The sequence below is a fragment of the Trachinotus anak genome, unplaced genomic scaffold, assembly GCF_046630095.1.
Source record: "Trachinotus anak isolate AG129_WGS33_773 ecotype Australia unplaced genomic scaffold, CSIRO_AGI_Tana_v1 ptg000028l, whole genome shotgun sequence".
Taxonomy (NCBI): domain Eukaryota; kingdom Metazoa; phylum Chordata; class Actinopteri; order Carangiformes; family Carangidae; genus Trachinotus; species Trachinotus anak.
In genome coordinates this window covers 14,218,583-14,240,992 of record NW_027273879.1, presented here as the reverse complement: position 1 = coordinate 14,240,992, position 22,410 = coordinate 14,218,583, and the positions used below count along the sequence as shown (strand labels likewise).

The following is a 22,410-nucleotide window of genomic DNA, read 5'->3' as shown; positions in this document are numbered from 1 at the left end:
TTCACTGCAGTAACATTCTGAGTCTGAGAACTAGTGTCATATCGGTCTGCAATGGAGAAGAGCATAACAATTTTAGGTCATTTCACTGTCTCACTTTGTTGTTAAAAAGCCTGGAGTGCCAGTTCTCCATCCTCTGAACAAATTATTCTGGAAATAAGACATTTTTTTAGTAAAGTTCAGCCAGTGTTGTTGTCAGTGCAAAGTTTTCCCAAAGACAAGAGTGTTATCACTTGTTTTCCTGCGGAGGCAGCAGCAGTCGATCCCTGATATCTGACACCAGAGTTCACAGACTGTGGGTCAGGTTACCACAGCCGCAGGCCCTCCATTATTTAGACTTGCCTCTTTGTCTTCTCCTCTTTGACTGTTGCATGGCTCTGCTGGCTGAAGCCTCCTTTTGCAAGTTACATACAACTTAGAGGTGGATTTATGTAACTGTCATACATCTGAGTTTTTTATATGTTCAGATACTCAGCTTTTAAAGTCCATCGCCTTTATCAGCTGCTGGACAGCTTGTTGCTGCTGGTCATTGCAGTTATGCATTTGAGATGAACACACACACAAATCTTTAAGAAATATCTTTTATTAAAAATAAATCTTTCACAGTGCATGGCAAACAGATGCAGGCTTAAAAAGGGTCAAAAGATGTTGAAGTTAATCAAAAACTGAGAAAGTTACCTATTACAGTCTTTACATTTCACTATAAATTGTTAATACTGTATGGTCTATCAGAAACAGTTATGTGATAGCTCGCAGCCTTGAGCTGTAACAAAATCAGACAAAGAAAATGGAAAAGTGCAGAATAGTGAATGACACCAGTACATGAGCAGTAAATGTTATAAAAAATAGTTTGGACATTGAAGCTTTTAGCACCTTTGGTCGCATGTACAAACAATACTATGATCTAGCAGCTGACATACAAGGTTTTAAAGAGGTAACACATCAACTCTTTACAGTTAAAAGTTACAATATTGTAGGTGAGAAATGTCAGTTTCCAGCTACACTACTAACTCACTTTCAGCTCACAAAACTCAGCTACATCAAACAATTTACAGTAACTGCAGTAAACCTCAGTCTATGTTTCACTTCTTTGTTCAGCAACAGTTCCACAAATATAGTACTATCTTCATCACTAGAGAAGTTCAAACTAGTGTTTTGAGGAATCACTACAAGAATACGTTTACAAAAAATGTATTTTTGCATAAAGGAACTAACGGTGGTCTTTCTCAGGTCACGCAATTGCAGTAAATTTGTGCAAAAACTGAAATACCTAGAAATTACAGTGGCAAACAACAGCTTAAGCAGAAATAATTGACTCTGCTTACTTCGAATAATACCTTACACCTCCTACATACAGTAGCTGGGTAATGTCTTAGAGAAGAAATAACACCTGTCGGTGCTACATCAAAGATTTGTTCAATTCAAGTTGGTTCAGTGAAATGACTTAATTTATAGTTTCTAAAAAAAAAATTAACAATTTCTCACAATACTTTTATAAAAAGTTCATAGCAGATCAGATGTACTTTATGACCATAGATGTGCCCTGGAGAGCAGACATGTGCCATCTATAGCCTTGACACCAAAACTTCACCTCTAAGGCACAGTTTTTCTTTGAATTACCTCCATCAAACCCAGTACTGGTTGTCTTTCAGAGTTGTAGTAGGGGACCTAGATCCCACAGGAGTCTTGAATCCTGCAGTAACAGCTATTAGGGCATTTCCACATGTTACATTATCTCTGTCATTACAGTTACCACCTCTAATACAACTATCGCCACCTGCTGCATCAGCTTCAAATGGCCCCCAGAAGGTCATCCCAGGGGCCAGACTCCTCCTCCTGGGACTTAGGGGTAGCCGTGGGGAGGTAGGGCAGCTTGCAGGGCCAAGGGGGGTGACTACCACAGATGGCATTGCCACACTCCGCTCTGGCCGGCCCAGGTAAGGGCTGCCTTCACTGGGTAACGGCACTGCAGCGAGCTCCTGGACGAGCCGCATGCGGGCCTTCTCCCTGCGGTGGCGGAACACCAGAATCAAAATCACGAGAATAATGATAAGGAGCAAACAGGCCAACAGTGGCAGGATAATGAGGAGGGGGTCGGAGGCGGGGCGAGGGAGGACCTCAACATGAACCGGGTGGGCGTCAGGAGGGTTTGCCGGACTGTGTTTCTCTAAGACAGAAGGAGGGTGGGGTTGTGGAGTGTGGCCGTGAGCGCCTCCAGCTCCCTCTGCACCACTCCCTGATCTTCCTCCATGACTCCCACCGCGTGTGTGGTTCCCCCAGCGGTTGTGAGGCCTAAACCTGTGCTGTGTCCTGTTGTGGTTTTTATGTGACAAAATGTGGGGGTGCAAACCCTCCACGACCTTGTGCGTTGTGGATCCTCCTCGTCCAGCTCCTCTTCCTCCTCCAGTAGTAGTCCTGTTGTGTGTTGGCAGACGGGTTGTGGTGTGTTCACGACTTGCACCATCTGCTTTAGTTACACCACCCGGACCATGATGCATCTGGTGGTGGGGTAAGATGGTAAAGTGAAGCTCACCCTTCGCTGGTTGGACGAGTCCTGCCCTCACCAGGAAGGTGAAAGAATCATTGAGAGGTCTGGCGGGGGTGTGGCCTCGAGCTGTTGTGAGCGCTGATTTGTTATCATGGAGCTGGTTGTCGCTGTCACTGAGAGTCTCCTCGATGGCGACTCGGCCTTGCACCACATCTCTGAACGTAAATGACTTCAGGACCTCTGATGCTCGGTTAGGGTCATAGGTCATCTATATATATGCACACAAAGGCACAGACACACAGCAGGAGAGAGTGAACTGAAATTAGATGGTAAGAGTGTGAACATCATAAGCCTCTATGGTAACTATCCATTGAATACTGTTTTTTATGTGGTAATCGCCCTTTAAGTTGGCATCAACACAATAATTAAACTAACTTTAAATCAAATACAGAATATCTGAACAGCAACTTAAGACAAGATGAAAATCTTGCTTTCGCTGTCCTCTGATGGGTTTGCTTCTCATCTTGCTGCAGTGACATAGAAGTGCACCCTATCACCAGTGGGTGTGGTTACAGAGCAGGCCCCTGACACTTCCACCCCATACTACTTAGTGATGGTGGATGTTGTCAGATTTAAAAGTGAAAGAGCAATTTAAAGGGCAAAGAGCAGCTCAACACTGATGCACAGCCCGACAAATAGTGTACTCTTTCACTGTGGAGGTCATTCTATCACAAGTGAGAGTCAAGTTTCAACAATACTATATCAAAATAATTGTGAAACAATCTAAAAATTTATGGCATGCTTTGAAAAAATGATTTGGCAGGATTGGAGTTGAGCTGAAATATGCAAAAACACCTGCATGTACCTTTGAACCTCATCAAAAGATTACCATGAACAATTTTACCTTGACCAGTTTTCCATGTTTTGGTGGAGACAGAACCTCAAAGACCGGGTCAACTCGGGTGATTCTTGCCAGTTCAGAGGCATCGATCATGGCTTTCCCCAGTTTCACAGCAATGCCACTGGGTACTCGGACCGGCTCCCGCAGGTAGATTAGAGGCCGCACTGTTACCTTCACTGTCTGTGCTGTTACATTTCCATAATCAACACCAGATGAGGAGGCTGACACAGAGATTTTGAAGCTATCCTCTGATTCGCTGAGATCAGTCATGTGATAGACAACACGACCAAACTGCAGGTCCTCATGGCTGAAGGTCATGACCTCCTGGTCGTCAATAGCGATGCGGCCGTGTCGAGGGTGTGTGGCAACCATGTAGGTGATGTTGGCTCGGCTACGACCATTGGTCTGAGCTGCCAGCTGGTTGGTTGTCAGGACCACAGCACTTCGGCCTTGAACCAATGACAGGCCAGTGTTGTTCACCATGGATACAGAAGGCTTAATCACCTCCAAACTAAACAGTTTGTAGAGTGGACGGTGATAACCGTCGGTTACGTTGAAGTAGAAAACACCTGTCAAGGGCTCACCCTGATGGAAGGAACAGAGGAATCAGAATATATACATTACAAGCAGTTTTAAAATCTCTGCAAACTAATTTCCACACAACATGAAAATGAAGTGAAATCAATGGCTACCTAAAGTCAAGAAAAATAAATTTATAAATCTATGATCTAATTGACTTTAAGATATATCCATGTCATTACTTTCTGAGTTGTGTCCCACATTTTTGAATTTTTGAAACAAATCAAGGCCAAGGATAAAGATGGGAATTAACAAAGAGTGGATTTCAAAGTCCACATGTGGCATTTGGACATGTTTGTCTTTGGTGACCCCTGGAGGCTGTATCAAAACACACACTAACAGACTACTGATTTCTGGACAAGCAGAATAATTTGATGTTATATAGTCAGCTGCAGAGTCTCCATCATGCAGAGTCACTCTTCACCTGCTGTATAAAATGAAGCCGGCCATGGTTGACATCATACTGGGTGAAAGAGGTCACTGGCTCTGGTCTTTCCCCCAGTGTCAGGTAGCCGTTGTTGGGCTTACTGAGTACAAGGTAGTGCAGCTCCTCTGGAGGGGTGTCATGATCTTCAACCTTAACATGTAAATTATCACGGATTATAATTTATAAGACTGTTTTAAAAGAAAATGTTCACTCAAAGTTAACACTGAAACTCAAATATCATTGCTGGTTTAATAAATCTCAGAAGGTGCTGCTGTGTTCATAGAAAACTCTATTGTATGAATTCAGTGTAGCACTGGCTCACCTGCAGATAGTCTGGACCAAGCACGACTCTCTCTCCGACTACCACCTTCATACTTGGGGCTCTGCTCCTGATGAGTGGCGGCTGGTCATTGACTGGTGTCACTGTGATGTTGAACATCTCCAACACTGCCAGGCTGTCCTCAACTCTGCGATGAGAGACTGTGTCTAATGACGAAATGGAAGGTGTTGGAACTGAATAGAGAGGGGAAAAGGAGGCGGCGGAAGAGGAAGAATCAGAGGAAAATGCAGACAAGGAAGATGAGGAGGAGAGATCCAAAGGAGCCACCCAAGCCCGGAAAGTGAAGCTGTCGCTCGTCGTCTCAGAGTCGTCATGGATGTACGTGATGCCGAATTTATTTAGGGTGATCTGTGAGAAATCTGGTTGGTCTCTGGAGAAGGATGACAATTAAAAGACAATAGTTAAAAACACTTTAAACCAAGCTTGTTTAAATAAATTATCCAGACAGTTTCATTTCCACAAGGATCATTCTGGATATTTTTGACTTGAGCCCATTTTACCTCAATACTTAACCTATATGTACTTATTGGTTGAAATGTTGTCTAAATGGTTCTGTCTGAAATGCCTCTTTTATATGTTTAAAAATTCAATATAGACGAGAAAAGACAGGCTGACAGAGGTGTTTCTGAAAGTGTTTGGAACAGCCTACCCTGGTAGTGGGGCTTGTTACAAAGAAACACCATGTTATGTTACCTATTTGACACCAACGCACAAGGTCTGTGATATTCCTGCAGAAGTTTGAATTGATGCCATTTGTAGTAAACACATGTGAATACTTTGTAGCTCTAGCTCAAAAATTCAGTGAGTTACAGGTGCTGAAGCAGACAAGCATTTTGGATTTGTTATTATGGTGCTCATTTTAATTTCAGTGTTAGTTTCCATATATATATATATATGGACACCAAGAAATGAGGCCAGCACCTGGTGAGATTATGTCCTCGGATAGACAGAGCCCCATGACGTGGCAGAGACATTACACGGTATAGGATGTGGTGGTCTTTCCGTTGGGGCCCTGGAACTTTCCCCAGTAGATTGGAGGCATCGAGTTTAGACCTGTCAATCGTAACCCTGCCTCCCTCTGCCACCACAGCACCTGAATGACAGACACAAACACGCTGTGCTTGTATATTCTTCCTGATGAAAGCGAAAGTAGATTCAGTGTAAATAAGATGGCTTTATCTTTTTTAGAATGTATTCAACTGTAGCTGGAGACTCTGTTTTCACAGGTTAGAATAATTCTGTAATTGCAAGTGTAAATACATCTGAAATCTACAGAAGCCCTGACAGGCAAAACTTTTTTTCCACCTGTTTCACAAATGAAACAGAAATCTTTATTAAATATGTATCATACAAGTTAATAGCTTCTTTAAAAGATGTATGAAGACCAACTTTCACCAAAACTGAATAAAACCATAAATACATCAAAAATATTCACTATATGCCACATGGAAGCAATACTTTAATTTGTTTTGTTTTCAAGAAACTGCAATAAATCTGAAATAAGACTGGATTTGTAGAGTATTTTAGATTGAATTTAACAGTACCTGCATTATTTAGTAGTCTGGTCTTGTGTTGAGGGTTGTCATGATGTTCGTTGGCCTGGTAGGAGATTAAGATGGTGAAGGTGTGTGGAGGGAGGAAAGCAGGAGGAGAAGACACAGTGAAAGAGAAATAATCTGCAGTCGACCATCCCACTGACTCTGGCTTGTTCTGATCGTACAGGATAACTCCATCATTCACCTGAGGGACAAGCGACATGGAGAAATCTGAGAGGTAAATGCGAGTTTGCCTTGGGTTTAACATCTTATTTTGCATTCTGTGTATAAGCACACAATATCTAAAAACCTCCTACCATGCCTTGTGTGAATGTAGAAACGTTTTGTGTGGAGTTGTCAGGCATACGTCGGAGCAGGCGGCCAAGTTTAGGAGGAGCAGTCACTGCAAACACCACAGAGTGGTTTCTTCTGATATCACTGACATCATTGGTTACCACCTGCAGCTCCTGCTCAGAGATTGGTGTCACAGACCCTTTAAAAGTAACAAAGACACAACGAGAGGAGACAGTGAACGTCCCTGGTTAACAGTGGTATCTGTGGGCATCTCCATATTTGCAAACTGCCACAAATGGACAGGCAGGCTAAGAGAAATTAATGAATGCATAGGCAAGTGTGTGACTTTTTGGTGACTGTTTCTTCGAAGCATATTAAAACCTGTCATCCCTCAGGAATGATTCAGCAAACTTGGCCAAGTCAGAAACAAATGTTTCACCCTCTTTTGAGCTGTATGTGGTTTCTGCTTGGGAAAATCAGGGCAATTTGAAAAACACCAGAACATGTCCTCTCAGATTAAACCAGTGTGCAGACATGACTGGAAACAAATTTCATTAGGTTTCTTGCCAGTGGCTGGTGGTGACTGTCACTTGGCAAGAGCTTGAGCCATGACTGCATATACAATACAAGAGGTTATAATACAACCTCTGAGCAGAGCTACTTCTTCAGACAGACTGGAGGCTACAGCGACATGCTAACTTCAGTAGAAGACAATTAAATTATAGAAATAGAAAGGTTTCCTCTTCAGTTTTAGTTTGATGAATAACCAGGAGGGTTATTTCCAGGGGTTTTAAACAGGGTGAGCTGTTGTACCTGGATAGACCTCCATTGGATGGTTTTTCTGCAGAGTGAGGACCAGAGAGTGGGCAGTCGTGCTGAAGATTTGACGAGGAGCAAAGTTAACACCATCGTTGACCTGGAAGTGGAAGCCACCTGACAGCGCACCTACACAAGAAGAGAGCCCGCAAAGGCCAAGTCAGGCTGCATCATTCTTTCTTTCACCCCAGAGGTGGTAAAAAACAATTTTTTCAATACAAAATATGCTAATTAGCATGAGTCTCTACTTCTTTTAAAAACTAACTACAATCTCCACAGCTTCTGCTTTGCTCACCACTGTGCACAAACACCAGCTGTCCACTTTGTATGTGGTTCTGGGTGAAGTTCAGGATGTGTCTGGAGGGGGCACTCTTCAGAGCCAGGTGGCCGTTGCTGGGTGGTGTGACAACGAACTCCAGCCCCTCAGATGGGCTGTCAGAGTCCTCTGCACTAAGATCAGCTGTGGTGATTTCTGTCACTGATCCCACCCAAACCTGAGGAAACAAGAGGAAGGGCCATTAAATTCAGCTTTTAATAGAATAGTTGGGCAGTTTTTTAAGGAACATGCTCATTAGCTTTGTTGCAGAAAGTTAGATGAGAACATTGATACCACTTTCATGTCTGTACCCTAAATATGAAGCTACAGCAAAGAGCTAGAGCCACGAGACAGTTTGCTTAGCAGTAACCATATTTATAATTTAAAAAATAAAGAATTCCAATGCCAAAACCAATATTGATAGTTGAAAGATGCAAAAAGAATTGATAAAGATGTATCGGCCAATACATTTTTTTTACAACATACTATTTTTTAACATAATCACATGAAAAACAAACAAATTTGATTAAAAAAAAATTGCAACTGCAATTTGTAATTATCAGCAAAAATATGGAATGACAGCCGTTAATTAGCTAACCAACAATACTGACACCACAGTATATGTTGTGCGTTTCATTATAATTTCTCATTTCCTGGCTTTTCAGAAATCCTTTGAAATAAAACAAGACCTCCGAAGTGATTTTGTGATTTCAGAACACACTTCACTTCCCACCTTCAGGCCCCGGTTGGTTGTAACGACGGGAGTCTCATCATTGACTGGTGTGACACTGATGTCAATGGTGCGGGGCAAACTGTGCTTCCTGATTTCTGTCTGATTGGCCACGATGGTGAAGTTATCTCTCTGTGTGTCGCTGCCGTCGTGGATATAGGAAATGTACTCACGTTCCACCTGGAAACAAATGTTGGGTGGAGGAGATTCATGTATAAAGACTTTAACATGGGTGTTTCCAATTTAATTTGAAAAAATCTACTCTACTGTGAAGATACTGTGTGTGATTTCTAAACAATCATGCAGCTAAAAATTCGTTCCCTTGAGACTTGTGGAAAAAGATTTATTAAGCTTTTCCACATCAAAATTTCTAATATTTCACTCTGCACATTGTTTCCATATATACAGTATATTTTTGTGCACAGTCAAACCTCAGTGTGTGTGAAAGCAGTGATGGGCATCCCCGGTATCCGGCTGTGCTCCAAGTGTCCATGTCTTGGTGGAACAATGACTTGATACAGGAAGTTCATGTCTGAGAAGTGATGATTAGTGACCTTGATGATGTCACAGGTCAACGGCAGGGATGACCCCTCATCAAGGGTCAAGTCAGACACCTGCAGAAACAACCAACAGATGAAAGTACTGTTTATTTGATGTATCACTTGGATGCCTTGGTAAGGTTCTTTCCCTTTTCATGCAAATGTATCTTTCATCCAAGTTCAACTTCTAGACATAGATGCTGTACCTGTAGAGGGAGCAGGATAGGAATGATATCGATCTCCAGCCTGATAGGTCCGACCTTTGTGACCCCATTGGTTGCCTCTAACAGAATAGAGTCGTTGGTGCTTCCTGTGGCCCGCTGATGGTAGATAACTGATCCCTGGTTCAGGTCATCCTGGGTGAAGGAGGTTGTCTGCTGCTCTCTGATGCCCTGCAGCAAGGAACAGAGAGGACAGACCCATCACAGGCTGTTTCTATGTGCATCTTTTGTACAACTTCTGGCCACCAGGACATTCCAGTTATATTTGACTTTTATCACTTTTTAAAGCTCAAAAAAATCTATATATTTTTGTTATTTCACAGTCAAAGAATGAATGTGAAAAGGGATCACTTGAAGTGACAATTACCCAACTTACCACCCAACTCTGCATTCCCCTTAGCTCTATAATGCTTTCTAGTCTCTTTTTGTGTTTTGTCTTTTTTGTATTGGGATCAACAGTCCCTGCTCTCATTAACCTTGTTTCCTGTATTGGTGCGAAAAAAGCGCTCCCATAAATCCACACTTAGCTGTAAAGTTGGCTGTACCTGATAAAGATACTGCTGTCCTCCATTGTTGTTCTGGTGCTTATTGATAGGGGACACCCTCTGAAGAAAACCCAGGGTGGGAGGACTTTGGACAGTAAAAATTATCTCTGAGGGCTGGCTGTCCTCATGGACCACCTGGTGAAAAGAAAACATAAGTACATATTTGCAAATACAGTGGAAATATACCAGATTTAGGTATGATTCAGTATATACTGTCAGAGATGCAAAGGACAAACCCTACATCAAGAACTATTACAACAATAAGCTATAGAATATCACATAACCAATAGTGGGCTACCCTGTATGGAACAAAATAAATATTAAAATTATCGACAGATAAAATTTTGGAAATGGAAAATAACATGTGAGGCTACATAAAAAGGAAGTCAAGTGGAGCTGTCATTTTGTTTTCTCAAGTATTTCAAAATCAGTGCAGGAGAAATCTGACTCAGTATATGACTTAGAGTTGATATACTGTCCAGTCCTAGACATGAGTAACTTACGTGACACAAATAGTCTAGAAAGTGAGTTTTGAAAGCCTGGATATCTCAATCTGTTCAAGTAATGAATGGGAAAGTCTTATACTGTGTTATGATTATTGACTCACCTCTAAGTGTTCTCTGCTTATGGAGACATTCTGTCCCTCTGCCACCACCACTGGACGCTTACTCATGACTGTTGGTGGCCTCTGATGGCTCTCCAGGTAGATTTTTACCGTCACTCCGATGTCCAGATGCACCTCCCTCCTTCCTCTGCCCGGTTGCCTCTCTGTGCTTTTCTCCCTTGTTCTTGCCGTCACATTGAACCCATCTGACAATTCATGGCTGCCATCATGATGATATGCCAGACGCCCTGCTACCAGATCCCGCTGAGTGAATACTGAAATTGCACCTGCTTTTACAGTGTCATGATCCCCATCATTAAAGCAGAGCACACCGTATTTAGGTGGAAGGAAGACCTCAAATGTCACTTCCTGTGGGTCTCGTATATCAAGGTTGCTTAAGACGCTGAGGTTAGCAGAGGTCAGCGTGGTGATTCCACCTCGCTGGACCATAAGACCTGTGTTGTTCTCCACCTGCAGGTAAGGATCCTGGGCCATCACCTGTAACAGCCAGTTACACAATGGAGACATTCATTAAAACAGCAGTCAGTGATCACATCACTAACATCATAGGCTTACTTCTTTTCACACTAAAATGCCTTATGATATTTAATTAGGAAATAATTTGTAGAGGAAAATATAACCATCACCCACAATTTAAACTGCTAATAAATAACATGAAAATATAAGTATGACACAACTTTAACAATTAATGTACATTGCTTATATTGTATATTTCCTATAATACACACTGCTTGACTTTTTAGCTCTTTGTTTAGCAGCTTTTATGTTTTTCCAGCCATCTCTCGATTTAAGTTTAAATGTTGTCTGTAGTATACAGTTGAAAAATAGCCACTTGGCGAACACTGGCATGTGTTAGTGATACTGATGGAGTTTTACTAAAAAAATAAAAATAAATCAATAAATCCATGACATTAATTAAATGTGAAGACATGATAATCACCTCCAGGAGTGTGGAAACATAATGTTTGCCATCTGATACAAAAAGCACAAAACGCCCGAAACTCACTCCTCTGTGGACAAACAACACCTTTTTCTGAGAAGACAAGAGGAGATGATGACAGGAGAGAAAAAAAGCATCAGCATGGTTAAAATGAATTTAACTAAAATCATTAAAAATTACAAATATCAGTATTATTCTTAAGTTATGAGTCCAACAGAGTATCTAGTATGGAAGATTTAAAATGCAGAAATTAAAACTAGTCAAAGGAAGATATCAATTTTAATACAACACACACTTTTTTGGATTTCCTTTTTATGTCACAATTAAATAAAAAACATACTGTACATTACGAGGACAATCACTTTAATAATAGAAACAATGTATTACATTATTAGAGCTGAATGACTGTCTCCTTAACAAATGTTTTTCATTGGATTAAGCAACAGTAAATGCATACAGAAAATACACATAATAATGTGTATTGTAATATACTTTATATTTTTTACTCTATCTATGCATTAATATTCTGTCACATGGATGACAGATAAATCATGCTAACCTGCTCGAGGTCCCTTTGTGTGAACTCGTACAGCTTATGAGTGGGATCACTGGCCAACACCAGCTCTCCCATGGGAATCCCCCTCCGTGTGTACACCAACCAGTTGTCCTCAAAGTCAGAATCATCATCCCGGTAGCGAAGGTCATTCAACGTCACCAACCTCTGGCCATCGCGGGCCACATGGAAAACTTTATCGACAACCCTCACAGGTCTCTGATCATTGACAAGCTGCACAGAGATATTAAAGGTGTGTTCGGCTCTATCCTCCTTCTTGCTGGTGTGTTTATGTGGTTTATAAACCATGATTTGAAATGAAAAAGAATCCTGTTTGGTCTCACTGTTATCATGAACATACATAATCCTCTCCTCCATGATATCCTGATTTGTGAAGATTAGAATGTTGTCATTAATGGACGTTGAATTGGAAAAATTGATCTTTCTTATCTGCCCATGCCTGGGGGTCACCGTGATGCTGTACTGTACCACCCGGTTACTTGCTGTGTGAGTGAACAGGATGTCTTTGGTAATGACTTTACTTCCTCCCTCCAGTATTGAAAGGCCTTTGTTTACAACGGTGAAGGCCATTGACTCTGTTTTGATGTTGATTCTGAAGTCGTAACTTGTCGAGATGGCATATGTTGAAAAGACCTGAAAGCTTAATGTGTCTCTCGTATCATCGAGAACCCTGCTGAGCAGCTCGTACTTAAGCAGACCATCTGTAATATTCTTCTGGCTGAAGGTTGAGTTCTTTTTTAGAACTTTGTTGTCAAGGAATAGCTGACCTTTCTTTGGTACTGTACGGAGCCTGAAAAAGAGGCTGCTCTCATTGAGTTTGACGCCCTTTGAAACTACATGGAGGTCCTCAGGAGTGACAACAGCTGACTGAACACCATTGACCTCCATCTTGCTTCGGGTGACCTTGAAGTGGATCCAGCGAACCACGATGGGAAAAACAACCTCCTCGGTAGCCAGGGAACTGATGCTGATTTTACATTTGAACTGATCAGTGATATTGTTCTGAGTCTGAAGGCCATGGTAAGTACTGAGGTATCGGATCCGTTCTTTTTCTAAAAGTTTCTGAGAGAATGAGGTTGTAAGTTTCCAGTCACCACTTGAGTGCAACCGCTGGAGCTCACCATATCTAGGTGACTCTGTTATGTCATATCGGATTTCTGCTGCCTGATCAGGCACATTTACTTGTACTGCAAGGTGATTGGTGGTGATGATGGAAGCCTCGCCTTGGTTCACCTCCAATCCTGTTTTATTCACGAGTTTGTGTTCGAGTGCCACCGCCATGATCCGCAAAACTACTGTGTTGCTTAACTGTAGAACGAAGAAGGAATAAGGAAACACCAGAGGTTAGGTGAGGAAAATGAATGAAGAGAAAGAACAAAAAGATCAGAGTAAACAACAGATAAGGTTAGAAAAGTGTGCGAAGGGCAAACATGGGAGGATGTGAGACAATAAAGGAGAGGAAACCAAGCAAATGAGAAGAACACGTCAAGAGGAAGCAAAGGATGCATCCTTTGTTCCATGGGACAAGATAATATTACAATGGGAAGGTAATGGGAAAAAAATGTAAAAAGTCGGATCAGCCATATATTTCCATTAATCAAGATTTTGTCACTGTTGTCATGTTATAATTGGCATAATGGCAAAGGGTATGCAAGTCTCCATTGGTTTATTCCATTTTGGAAAGATAACATTACTTACCTTCTGCCCGTCGCTGACCCTGAGCGGCAACCTTGAAGTGGAGACCCCAGTGTGGACAAAGCTAATCTTACCCTCCTCCAGATCTTGTAGGGAGAACAAGTTAATGGCTCTGGAAGACAGATGTAAGGCTGTTAACTTCCACATTCTGTTCTGTTTTAAAATCTTCAGCATCATTAGTCTTTGCTCTGTTAAAACCCTTTTTAGGCTGTTTTCTGTTTCTGTTCCTACATATATACAAACAGTCACTTCCCTAACAGACCTCAATGACTTGTTTAATGAAGCTATAGTAACAACCTGCTGGGGTAATCCTGGTGCTCAAGGTGTCCAGCCTCAGTGTTGAGGTTTCCTAGGGAGCTGAACACCAGCTCTACAGGACTGCTGTCAGGGTCAGATACTCTCAGCACATCTGTTGTCAGCTGGGGACATTGTGGATGTATTAGTATTTTCATTTTCTTATGATAAATGAACAAAAACATTCATACCAACTAGTCATTCTGCTGTGCCTACCTGTCGTTTGGACTTCTCCAGCAGGGTAAAGAGGTTTCCCTCTGGGAGGCTGAGCACAGGTGCATCATTCACAGGACTGATGTGAATATCAAACCGGTGAAGATGGTTACTCCTCAGAAACACAGGAAGCTCCTTCTTATTGTTGGAGAAGGCTGAAAACATGAAGAAGTCATTTTGGTCCTCTGACCCACTGTGAACATACATCACCCGGCCCTGCCACAGGTCAAGCATACTGAAAGTCCGGTCCTTCTCCTCAGTTCCTATTGTGATAGTTCTTTCTTGCCCCTCATTGAGTATCCCATCAGGGTCCGGTCTAAGGTCCAGCCGGAGCTGGCCGTGAACAGGCTGCTCCTCAATGCGGAACATCAACTGGGAAGGATGGATGCCCAATTTCCGAAAATCCAGATTCACCTGGAAGGGCAAATAGGAACAGATTAATATATGTATATCACTCAATCTTATTTTTACTTTTATGTATGAAAAACATATCAAAAAACTAAGACTAAAAACTAGAAGAACAGGTCAGCAGTAGACCTACCTTCATGTGTTTGGGCTCCAGTGGCGCCCGGCCTCCTTCTGTTACCTCTAGTGTTCTCAGCAATAAAAAGTTAGGGTTCTTCTTATTGTTGCTAATTGGTTGTGAGGTTGTAACATCAAACTCAAGAGGGTCTGTTGGGGTGGTAGTGGTCACCATCACAGGGGCTTGCCGTGTCTTACAGCCTACAGTGATGTCCTTGGTAATGGCAGCATGAGGGAGGCCTGTTCTTTGAGTGTTCACCCTAATCTCTCGGAGGCAGCCTTTAAAGGAGCCTCCTCCTCCAGACGAGGTGGAAAACAACCCAGCTCGCCTTGCCTCTCCCAGAGCTTCTTCATTCAGCCCTCCCAGGAATAGAGGCCCTTTGAGCTGGATGACTTGGAGCTCCAGACTCAGGTCAGCCTTGATTAACTCCTTGTCTACCTTCAGCTGGATGCTGTGGGGTAGCAGGTGAAGCTGGATGGGGTACCAGGTGTAGTTGCTGTGAACATGTGTTAGAGAACGCAGCTCAGTTTTACTGCCCTCTCCATTTCCTATCGTCGCCACCAGGTGACCATCTATGATCTCTATGGAAACAAACTCTCCCTGGTTGCCAGAACTGTATAGGATAATGCCATCTTCTTCTCTTGCAGAGGGGTGAAGTTCACATTCAAACACTCCCTCCTGTGGCACCTCCCATGGTGGGAGTGAGATGAAGGCTTTGGAGCTGAAAAAACTGATAGGATCTTCCTCTCTAGCAGAGAACTGCGGACTACAGCCGCGAGATACCTCATGGACGCTCTTGTACCCAGAATACGGCCTTAGGCTGGACAGCAGGTTATGTTCATTGAACACAATTTCATCCACACAACCTCTAAACCCAGTAGAGGTGTTGAGCAGGTATGGGTGGTTCAGACCAGCTGCTCCGCCAACGAAGAGTCCATCCTCCACACTGAGTTCCAGATCTGGCCCTGGCATATGGAGGCTGGTGTGAGAATTTCGATCCACGGTCATGGTGACATTATTGCGGTCATGGGTCAGCTCCATAGAGTGCCACCCCAGGTCACTAAGGTGGATGCCCTTTTCTGAGCGTAGTGAACGCTCACCTGAACCCAGGTCTAGACGTACCTAAGGGATGAGGGAGGGGGCAAGGAGGGAAAGAGTGAGGAAAGGAATGATAAAAAGGTGATAACCAAGAGGCATGAAATTGAACACTTTCTTATTTCTGTTTATTTCTTATTTTGTGAGAAGTGGCAAGAAAAGCAAAACACATAAAAGTAGACCCGGTGATTAGATGGTGATGAGATCTTGAGTATACAAATTTTAAAAACAAAATCAAGGAAGTTGTTATATGTAGATTAAAGAATTATTCCACACAGAAAAATATCATGAGCAGCTCCCTTGCCTTGTTCCTCGAGCTTTCATTAAACTATTTTGGTTTTCTCACTTAACCTGGTCATGAAGGAACTTGTCCTGAAATGTAGCCAGTGCCAAAGGTTTTTTTTTTTTTTCTCTTTGCGAGCAATCCGACACCAAGCTGCATGCATCAAGTCTTCTCTCAGGCTCACCTCAGGGTAGTAAATGCCAACATATATGAGTTAAAATGGCCCAAGGGAGAAATATTTCCTCTTGTTTTGAAGGTGTGAGGCATCGTTATGTGAGTGTCTCTAGACAGCCATGGCCATATTAGTAAAATTCAAATGGTGTTTGCCTTGCTAAAGCATAAGCTGATACATGATACATACATATTTCCTCTCATGATATCTTTGTCTTTAAAATTTACATTTAGTACATTTGTCTTGCTTTCGTCCACGACTAGATTCCTGGTAAAACTTTGCTACTACCCTACTATGTACTATAGCTTACTTGCAGACGCCCAGAGATCAGCTCCAGCAGCAAGAAGTCTCTGCGTCCTGCTGCCAAAAAGAGCAGCCCTGTCTGACTGGAGGTTCGAAATCGGACATGCAGCAAGGTCTGAATGGATGCCTCCACTGTCCGCAGGTGGATGTAACCATCACCATAGAAGGACACTGTGACAATGAAAAAGGAGACAGATCAGGTTGAGGTCATATAGCTTGGCCTAAAAGTGTAAGGAAAGCTTTTACTGACTCATAATGTCTGCATAGGATTTGAACACCAGTGGTAGAATCATTTCATTTGATCCTGAAATACAGCGTGTAGTCATAATCTCACCTGTGCAATCCAATCCAGTACCATCCAATGGTCAAAGTTAATATACTGAAGCTTACAATTATATATTGTTAATTCTGAGTCAGTAAAGTAAATGTTAAGATGTTGACCACAATCTTAAATCCTGGCATAACTCTTCTGTAATATATGAGGCTATAGTTTTTATTGTAGTTAAGTGTTCAATTTGTATTGTTTGTCACACAGCCTATGGTCAGAATCATATTAACTTTGTTTCTGACAAATTTTCTTCATTTTCTTACAGATTATTATGAGGCAAATGGACATGCTGCTAATTTGTTTCGTGCTGACATATTTTATGACTTTTTAACATTTATTTACATTCTAAGCTATATGTGATTCAAAAAAATCTACTTATATTGAAACATTTGGTAAATGCCAAAGCAAAGACTATTCGATTAATCTGTATTGACTGTTTTGTAAAGTGGTGTCCACTCTGCACTACTCTGCACTCTTACACCTGCTATCTGAATTCAATTAATGACGACTAATGCATTCTGGACTGGGTCATCCTGAAATGTTCTGATGCTAAATAGACTTCACTGCTGACCCAGATGACACAGATTGAACTAGTTGTACAAACATTTGTCAATGACAAAGCACAAATCAGCACCCAACATCCCTGGTTGGGTGCCATAATCCAAATATAAAGAAAATTTATTTCATTCATGATCTTGTACCTTAATGCCACATTGTTAAATGATTTGTCTGGTTTGAACTTAAGGCTATCGAGCTTATGTTTAAATAAGACTAATAGTCTACAGCCATGCTAGGGGCTCTCTTAAGGCTGTACTCATTCACACAATTATGTTTTATTATTATGTCAATATGTAATTACAAATTATTGTATTGTATTTAGTAGTTAGGCTAGCGTACAACCTACATCTGTAAATGAAAAAAGTAAAGCAGTCTTTATTTTTATTGATTTGACCTACAAAACAGCAGTACTGGAGCACTCTGTCAAAATGACTGTCCATTTGTGGAAGCCGTAACATTTAACAAATAGAGGTCAGGTGTGTGCGTGTGTGTGTGTGTGCGTGTATGGTTGGAGATGGGTGACACTCTAAAAACTATCTAAAGCTGTCTAAAAACAAACAATACAGCAGTGTGGACTGGCAGCGAGACTAAAACAAAACAAGTATTTAAACGATTCAAATGAAAAAGAAAAAACATGGACATATTTGATGACATAGTTAAAAACTGTTGTGGATCCGCTGTACATCATTGTTCTATTCTCTCTCTCTCTCGCTCTCTCTCTATAGATATGTATATATATATATATATATATATATATATAAAAAATTCACAGGCACTTCACAGCCTGTTCACAAAAGCTGCTGTGTACAACTCAACAGCTGGACAGCATAATTGCATGAAAACCAATAAATGTTCTCGAATCAGTATCATAGGCTAGACCTTTACCTGTAGGACATTTGAAACCATTTAACATAGTAGGCCTATTCAGTCTCTAAATGTTTTTTGTAAAATTATTTTGGAAACTTTTTTCGGGCTAATGTTAAGATAAGTAATTTTGGTGAACTTTTTTTTGTTTTTTTTGTTTTTTGAGTGTTAAATATGGTTCTTGTTTGAGCAGAATATGAATAACGTACAAATTTCATTGTACAAATGAAAACAAATTTGCTTAAAAAGTGACAGAAAACAACAGACTCATCTTTTACATGTGTTCATCTGTATTTAATATTTAATTTCATATTTTTGATTCTATTATCTATTTATTTTATTGCTTTCATCTTCTGTCTGTAAATTGTAGTTTTGTAAAAACTCTTTTCACATTTTATTATTTCATCGCCTTTAAATCCTTTCGAACCTCTCTTTCGGAAATGCAGCACCTGCAAAAAGTAAAGTTGATTATCAAGGAAATTATTAGGTGTTAAAAGTCTGGTCCCAAAGAGAAGTACTCAGTCAGCAGACTGGCCCAGCATGCCGCTCTGCATAAAGCCTATAAGCCCACTGTCAGTGTAACCCATGTCTGTCCATCTATCTCTAATCTGCCTCTATGATACCAGTGAACACTGGATTATTAGTAATCTTCCTACAGTAACAGACACACCTATGAACGCAGGCCTTTAATGCACTCTCATGAACAGGTGTAAGGATGATATATTTTTCCTGTACAACTAAAATCTGAACAGTCAAAGAGGGTAACTGGCACCAGGGCAGGTAATCATATTCCTCTGCAAAACGTCAGTAACTGCAAGCATCCAATCGAAATATAATCCAGTATCCAGCAGTATGCTACCATATGTCTACAGACAATATTAGACTGGATTAGGAATTTACTTCAGGACAACCACAGCTTATGTGTGAATTTTAAATGTTAACTTTAATAGATTCACATTAACCACCAATAAAAAAAGATACTTCTACACACATATATGGGGGAAAACTTTGCAATAGCCATGCAATAAGTCACTGAACAATAATATTGAAGTATATTAGTTCTCAGTTTTACCCTTTACATCAGACAGTTGGGAGGAGGAGTGATTTTCTCTCCACTGCACAACTTACCTCCACGAACTTGTCCTGTGGAAATCAGCAGGAGCACAAACAGACCAGCCACAAAACTCCCCATCGTTAGTTAGACCTTTATCATTTAATTCGCAGCTTCAGTTAAGAGCAACATCTGGCTGCCTAACTACGCCGTCCATTGTCTTTACTGGACAGCACTGAGTCTGCATGTTATTTCCACCGCTGACAACTTCCAGACAGCCTCTACTTGCTTTGCTGGCTTTGGATTACAGCCTTTAAAAAAAATGTACCTGTGCTGGTGAGCTGAGAACAGTGAGGTGGAGCTCCACCCCCCGATCCTCCCCTCAGCCCTCACACACAGAAGTGCTGGCTGTACCAAACATCAACACATGGGGGAGGTGTCACAACATGAACAGGACAGTGAGGGTGTTCAAGTGCTTTACAACAAGCACAGCAGACTGTGTGTGTATTCTTGTTCTTTAAAAGACTGCAGCTGGATATCAGATCTCCTTAGACTGTTGAAAATACAGCTGAGACATATTTTGAAAATGTATTGAATCCATCCTTAGTTCAACCCATAACAACCTTTCTGACTGTCTTGTGGTCAGAAAAACTCAGCACCAGCTGCTGTCACACACAAACAAATGACCTGCACTGACAAAAGACCATTATGGATGTCAAGTGAGATTATGTGTGTTGCAAACTACTCTGAGAAACTGGATAACCATGCCCTGATGTAGTTGTGGCTGTGAGGGGAACTGTAACTCCATCTGTGGGCATCCATAAGTGGAGGCTGTTGTATAAGCAGATGAATGGCACTATAGCACAGCAGTTTTTTAAATATAATCTGTTTTAAGTTGTAATTCATAAACACTGTACTTTAATAAACATTTAAAATGTTTTTTTGTTTTCTTTATGTCTTTATGTATCAGAGTGAGCTGTAAACTATTTATATACTGCTTATAAATGCTAAATAACGAGGGCTGAAGTAGTGTTAGCTGAAACAACAGTTTCATAGTTTATAGAGCCAAAGTGACCTGTCCTGGCTGAAACAGTACAACTCCCTACAAGCCAACCACTCCGCAATGAACTGAGGCCATATTTTCTCATCGGGAAGGTTTCTCACAAATCACGCTTTACAAAAGGGAAAAAGAGGCTCAGAGCATATTAAATGAAAAGTCTCCCACATGGGTCATCATAGTAAAAGCTCTTGATCACATCATTGTCTTATTTAAAAAAAAAAAAAAAGAAATAGTTGAGCACAGTTGCTTAGAGCACAACTTAACACTATAGTTTATTATGATTCTGGCACAGTGTTTAGTGTCCGTTGCAATATAATGTAGATTAAAACTGCCCTCTGGACCTAAATATTAATCAAATTAACCACAAATCTGAAATTATGGTGATAGTCCAGGTACTCCAGGTTGAATCTGTGACTATTGCCGTCTGTCACTGTGTTCAAATTTAAAACATAGTAATAAAAAAAAAAATCTAAATCTAAGCTAGTGGAGTGAAGTACATGAAATGAACGATTGATGAAGACCAGGCTTAAAGGTAGAAAGGCAGGCAGGTAGCAGACAACAAGTAGTAGGACACTGTAAGCAAGGTTGCAATAACTATAGTGCACAAAAGACACAAGGCACAAAGGGAACCACACCGACACATGTCAAACAACCTAGCAACTCACGGCGGGAAAAGGGCTGCTACAGAAACAGGGGAGAATATGAGGGAAATTAGGAACAGGTGTGTTGGCGGTGACGTTCCAGTGACTGGGTATAGGAAACAGGTGAGCAGGTGGCGCTGAGGGCGGGGGGAAGGTCAGAGGACATCTGGTGGACGGGTGGAGTATGACAGGAGACAGAACAGTACATTTAGTGATTTAATAATGTTCTCAAACAAAAAAAAAAAGTAGAAGCGCACAAAAACGGTATTTGGTTACAGTAACAGTTGTGTGTGTATTTAGTTACTTCTGTGCAGAGAGTGAATGAGTGAAATGAATTACCTTGCAGAGACAGAAAATGACAAAACAGTGGGAGAAAAAAAAAACAGAAAAAGAAAAATACTGATGTGAAGATTGAAAAGGAAAAGCCAGTGTGCAAAATTGCTACAACAGAACAGAGAGAGAGGAAGTAAAGGGGAATGAAAGGTTAAAGGCGGGAAATAGCTGGTGGCTCGTTTAAGTAAAGTGGAAGCTTGGGTGTGATTGTTCAAACTGCAGGACACACTCCCCAGTCTGTATCCTGAACCCCTCCCACCCTCTAACCTACCACCTCTACACACACAAACACACACACACACACACACACACACACACACACACACACACATTAACGTGCTGTTAAACTCGAGAGAGTTCAGTCCATTAAAAAGAAAGAACACATGAAGGCTTTTATTCAGCTGCTGATTCAAGCTCGGCTTCTCGGCTTGGCTCACACATGAGAGGAGTGCTGTGTTTAGGTTTAGTTCCCAGGAAGTTGAATAATAGACTCCGTAGCCTGGTTTCTTAAACGAAGGGGTCGCACCCAAAATGGGTCACAGTTCAGCTGGCGACTGGTCCTCTCATGATGAGAGTGATGTTTTTAATGAGCCTGGATCCCACGCTGAGAGGATTACCGTCTTGTCTTTTAGGCTGCAGAAGTCTTTCAAGCTAAACTAGCAGACCAGGGCCAAAAAAAAAAAAATGTTTATGTTGAGGTCTGATTCATAAATTTCACACTTACTGATCTTCTCTGAATGAAAATGATCTTCCATCTCTACAAATAAAAATATATTCATCATATATAAGAGGTTATGCATAAAGTGCTACAGCTCACCGACCCTATAAACTCCTGACATTTAGTTAGCATTTGATGCTTTTTAGTGATAATGTGATGAAAACAGTTGCTCCAGTTCATAAACAGTTTTTGCCATCTGTAAGTCTTTTTTTTTTTTTTTTTTTTGGCATTTTTGCATTGATATTGACAATAAAGTGGTGGCAGGAAATGGACTCAAATCAGGGACGTTACAGTTACATTATTGTGTTAGATGATCGATTCATCCAGGGTTTTTTTCCCCCCCACATAATCACTATTATTTTCAGAGTATTATTAATATTTTTTATTGGCTCTGATTCCTTTTTGTTAATAT

At 41.2% G+C, this 22,410-nt stretch overlaps 1 protein-coding gene across 1 annotated transcript; it reads right to left on the bottom strand.

Annotated features, from left to right (window-relative positions):
- Window positions 1-564: 564 nt before the first annotated feature.
- Window positions 565-21,002, bottom strand: LOC139611476 (chondroitin sulfate proteoglycan 4-like). The gene is made up of 22 exons (XM_071466198.1): window positions 19,324-21,002; window positions 16,453-16,616; window positions 14,611-15,714; window positions 14,073-14,483; window positions 13,860-13,981; window positions 13,566-13,674; window positions 11,853-13,175; window positions 11,294-11,386; window positions 10,336-10,830; window positions 9,729-9,863; window positions 9,169-9,354; window positions 8,855-9,037; window positions 8,427-8,603; window positions 7,673-7,871; window positions 7,375-7,506; window positions 6,585-6,760; window positions 6,277-6,472; window positions 5,654-5,825; window positions 4,715-5,102; window positions 4,390-4,542; window positions 3,390-3,971; window positions 565-2,753 (listed from the first exon to the last, which is right to left on the bottom strand). Exons 1-22 carry the CDS (start codon window positions 19,385-19,387, stop codon window positions 1,623-1,625), a joined length of 7,695 nt encoding a protein of 2,564 aa, XP_071322299.1. The 5' UTR covers window positions 19,388-21,002; the 3' UTR covers window positions 565-1,622.
- Between the last annotated feature and the right edge of the window lie 1,408 nt (window positions 21,003-22,410).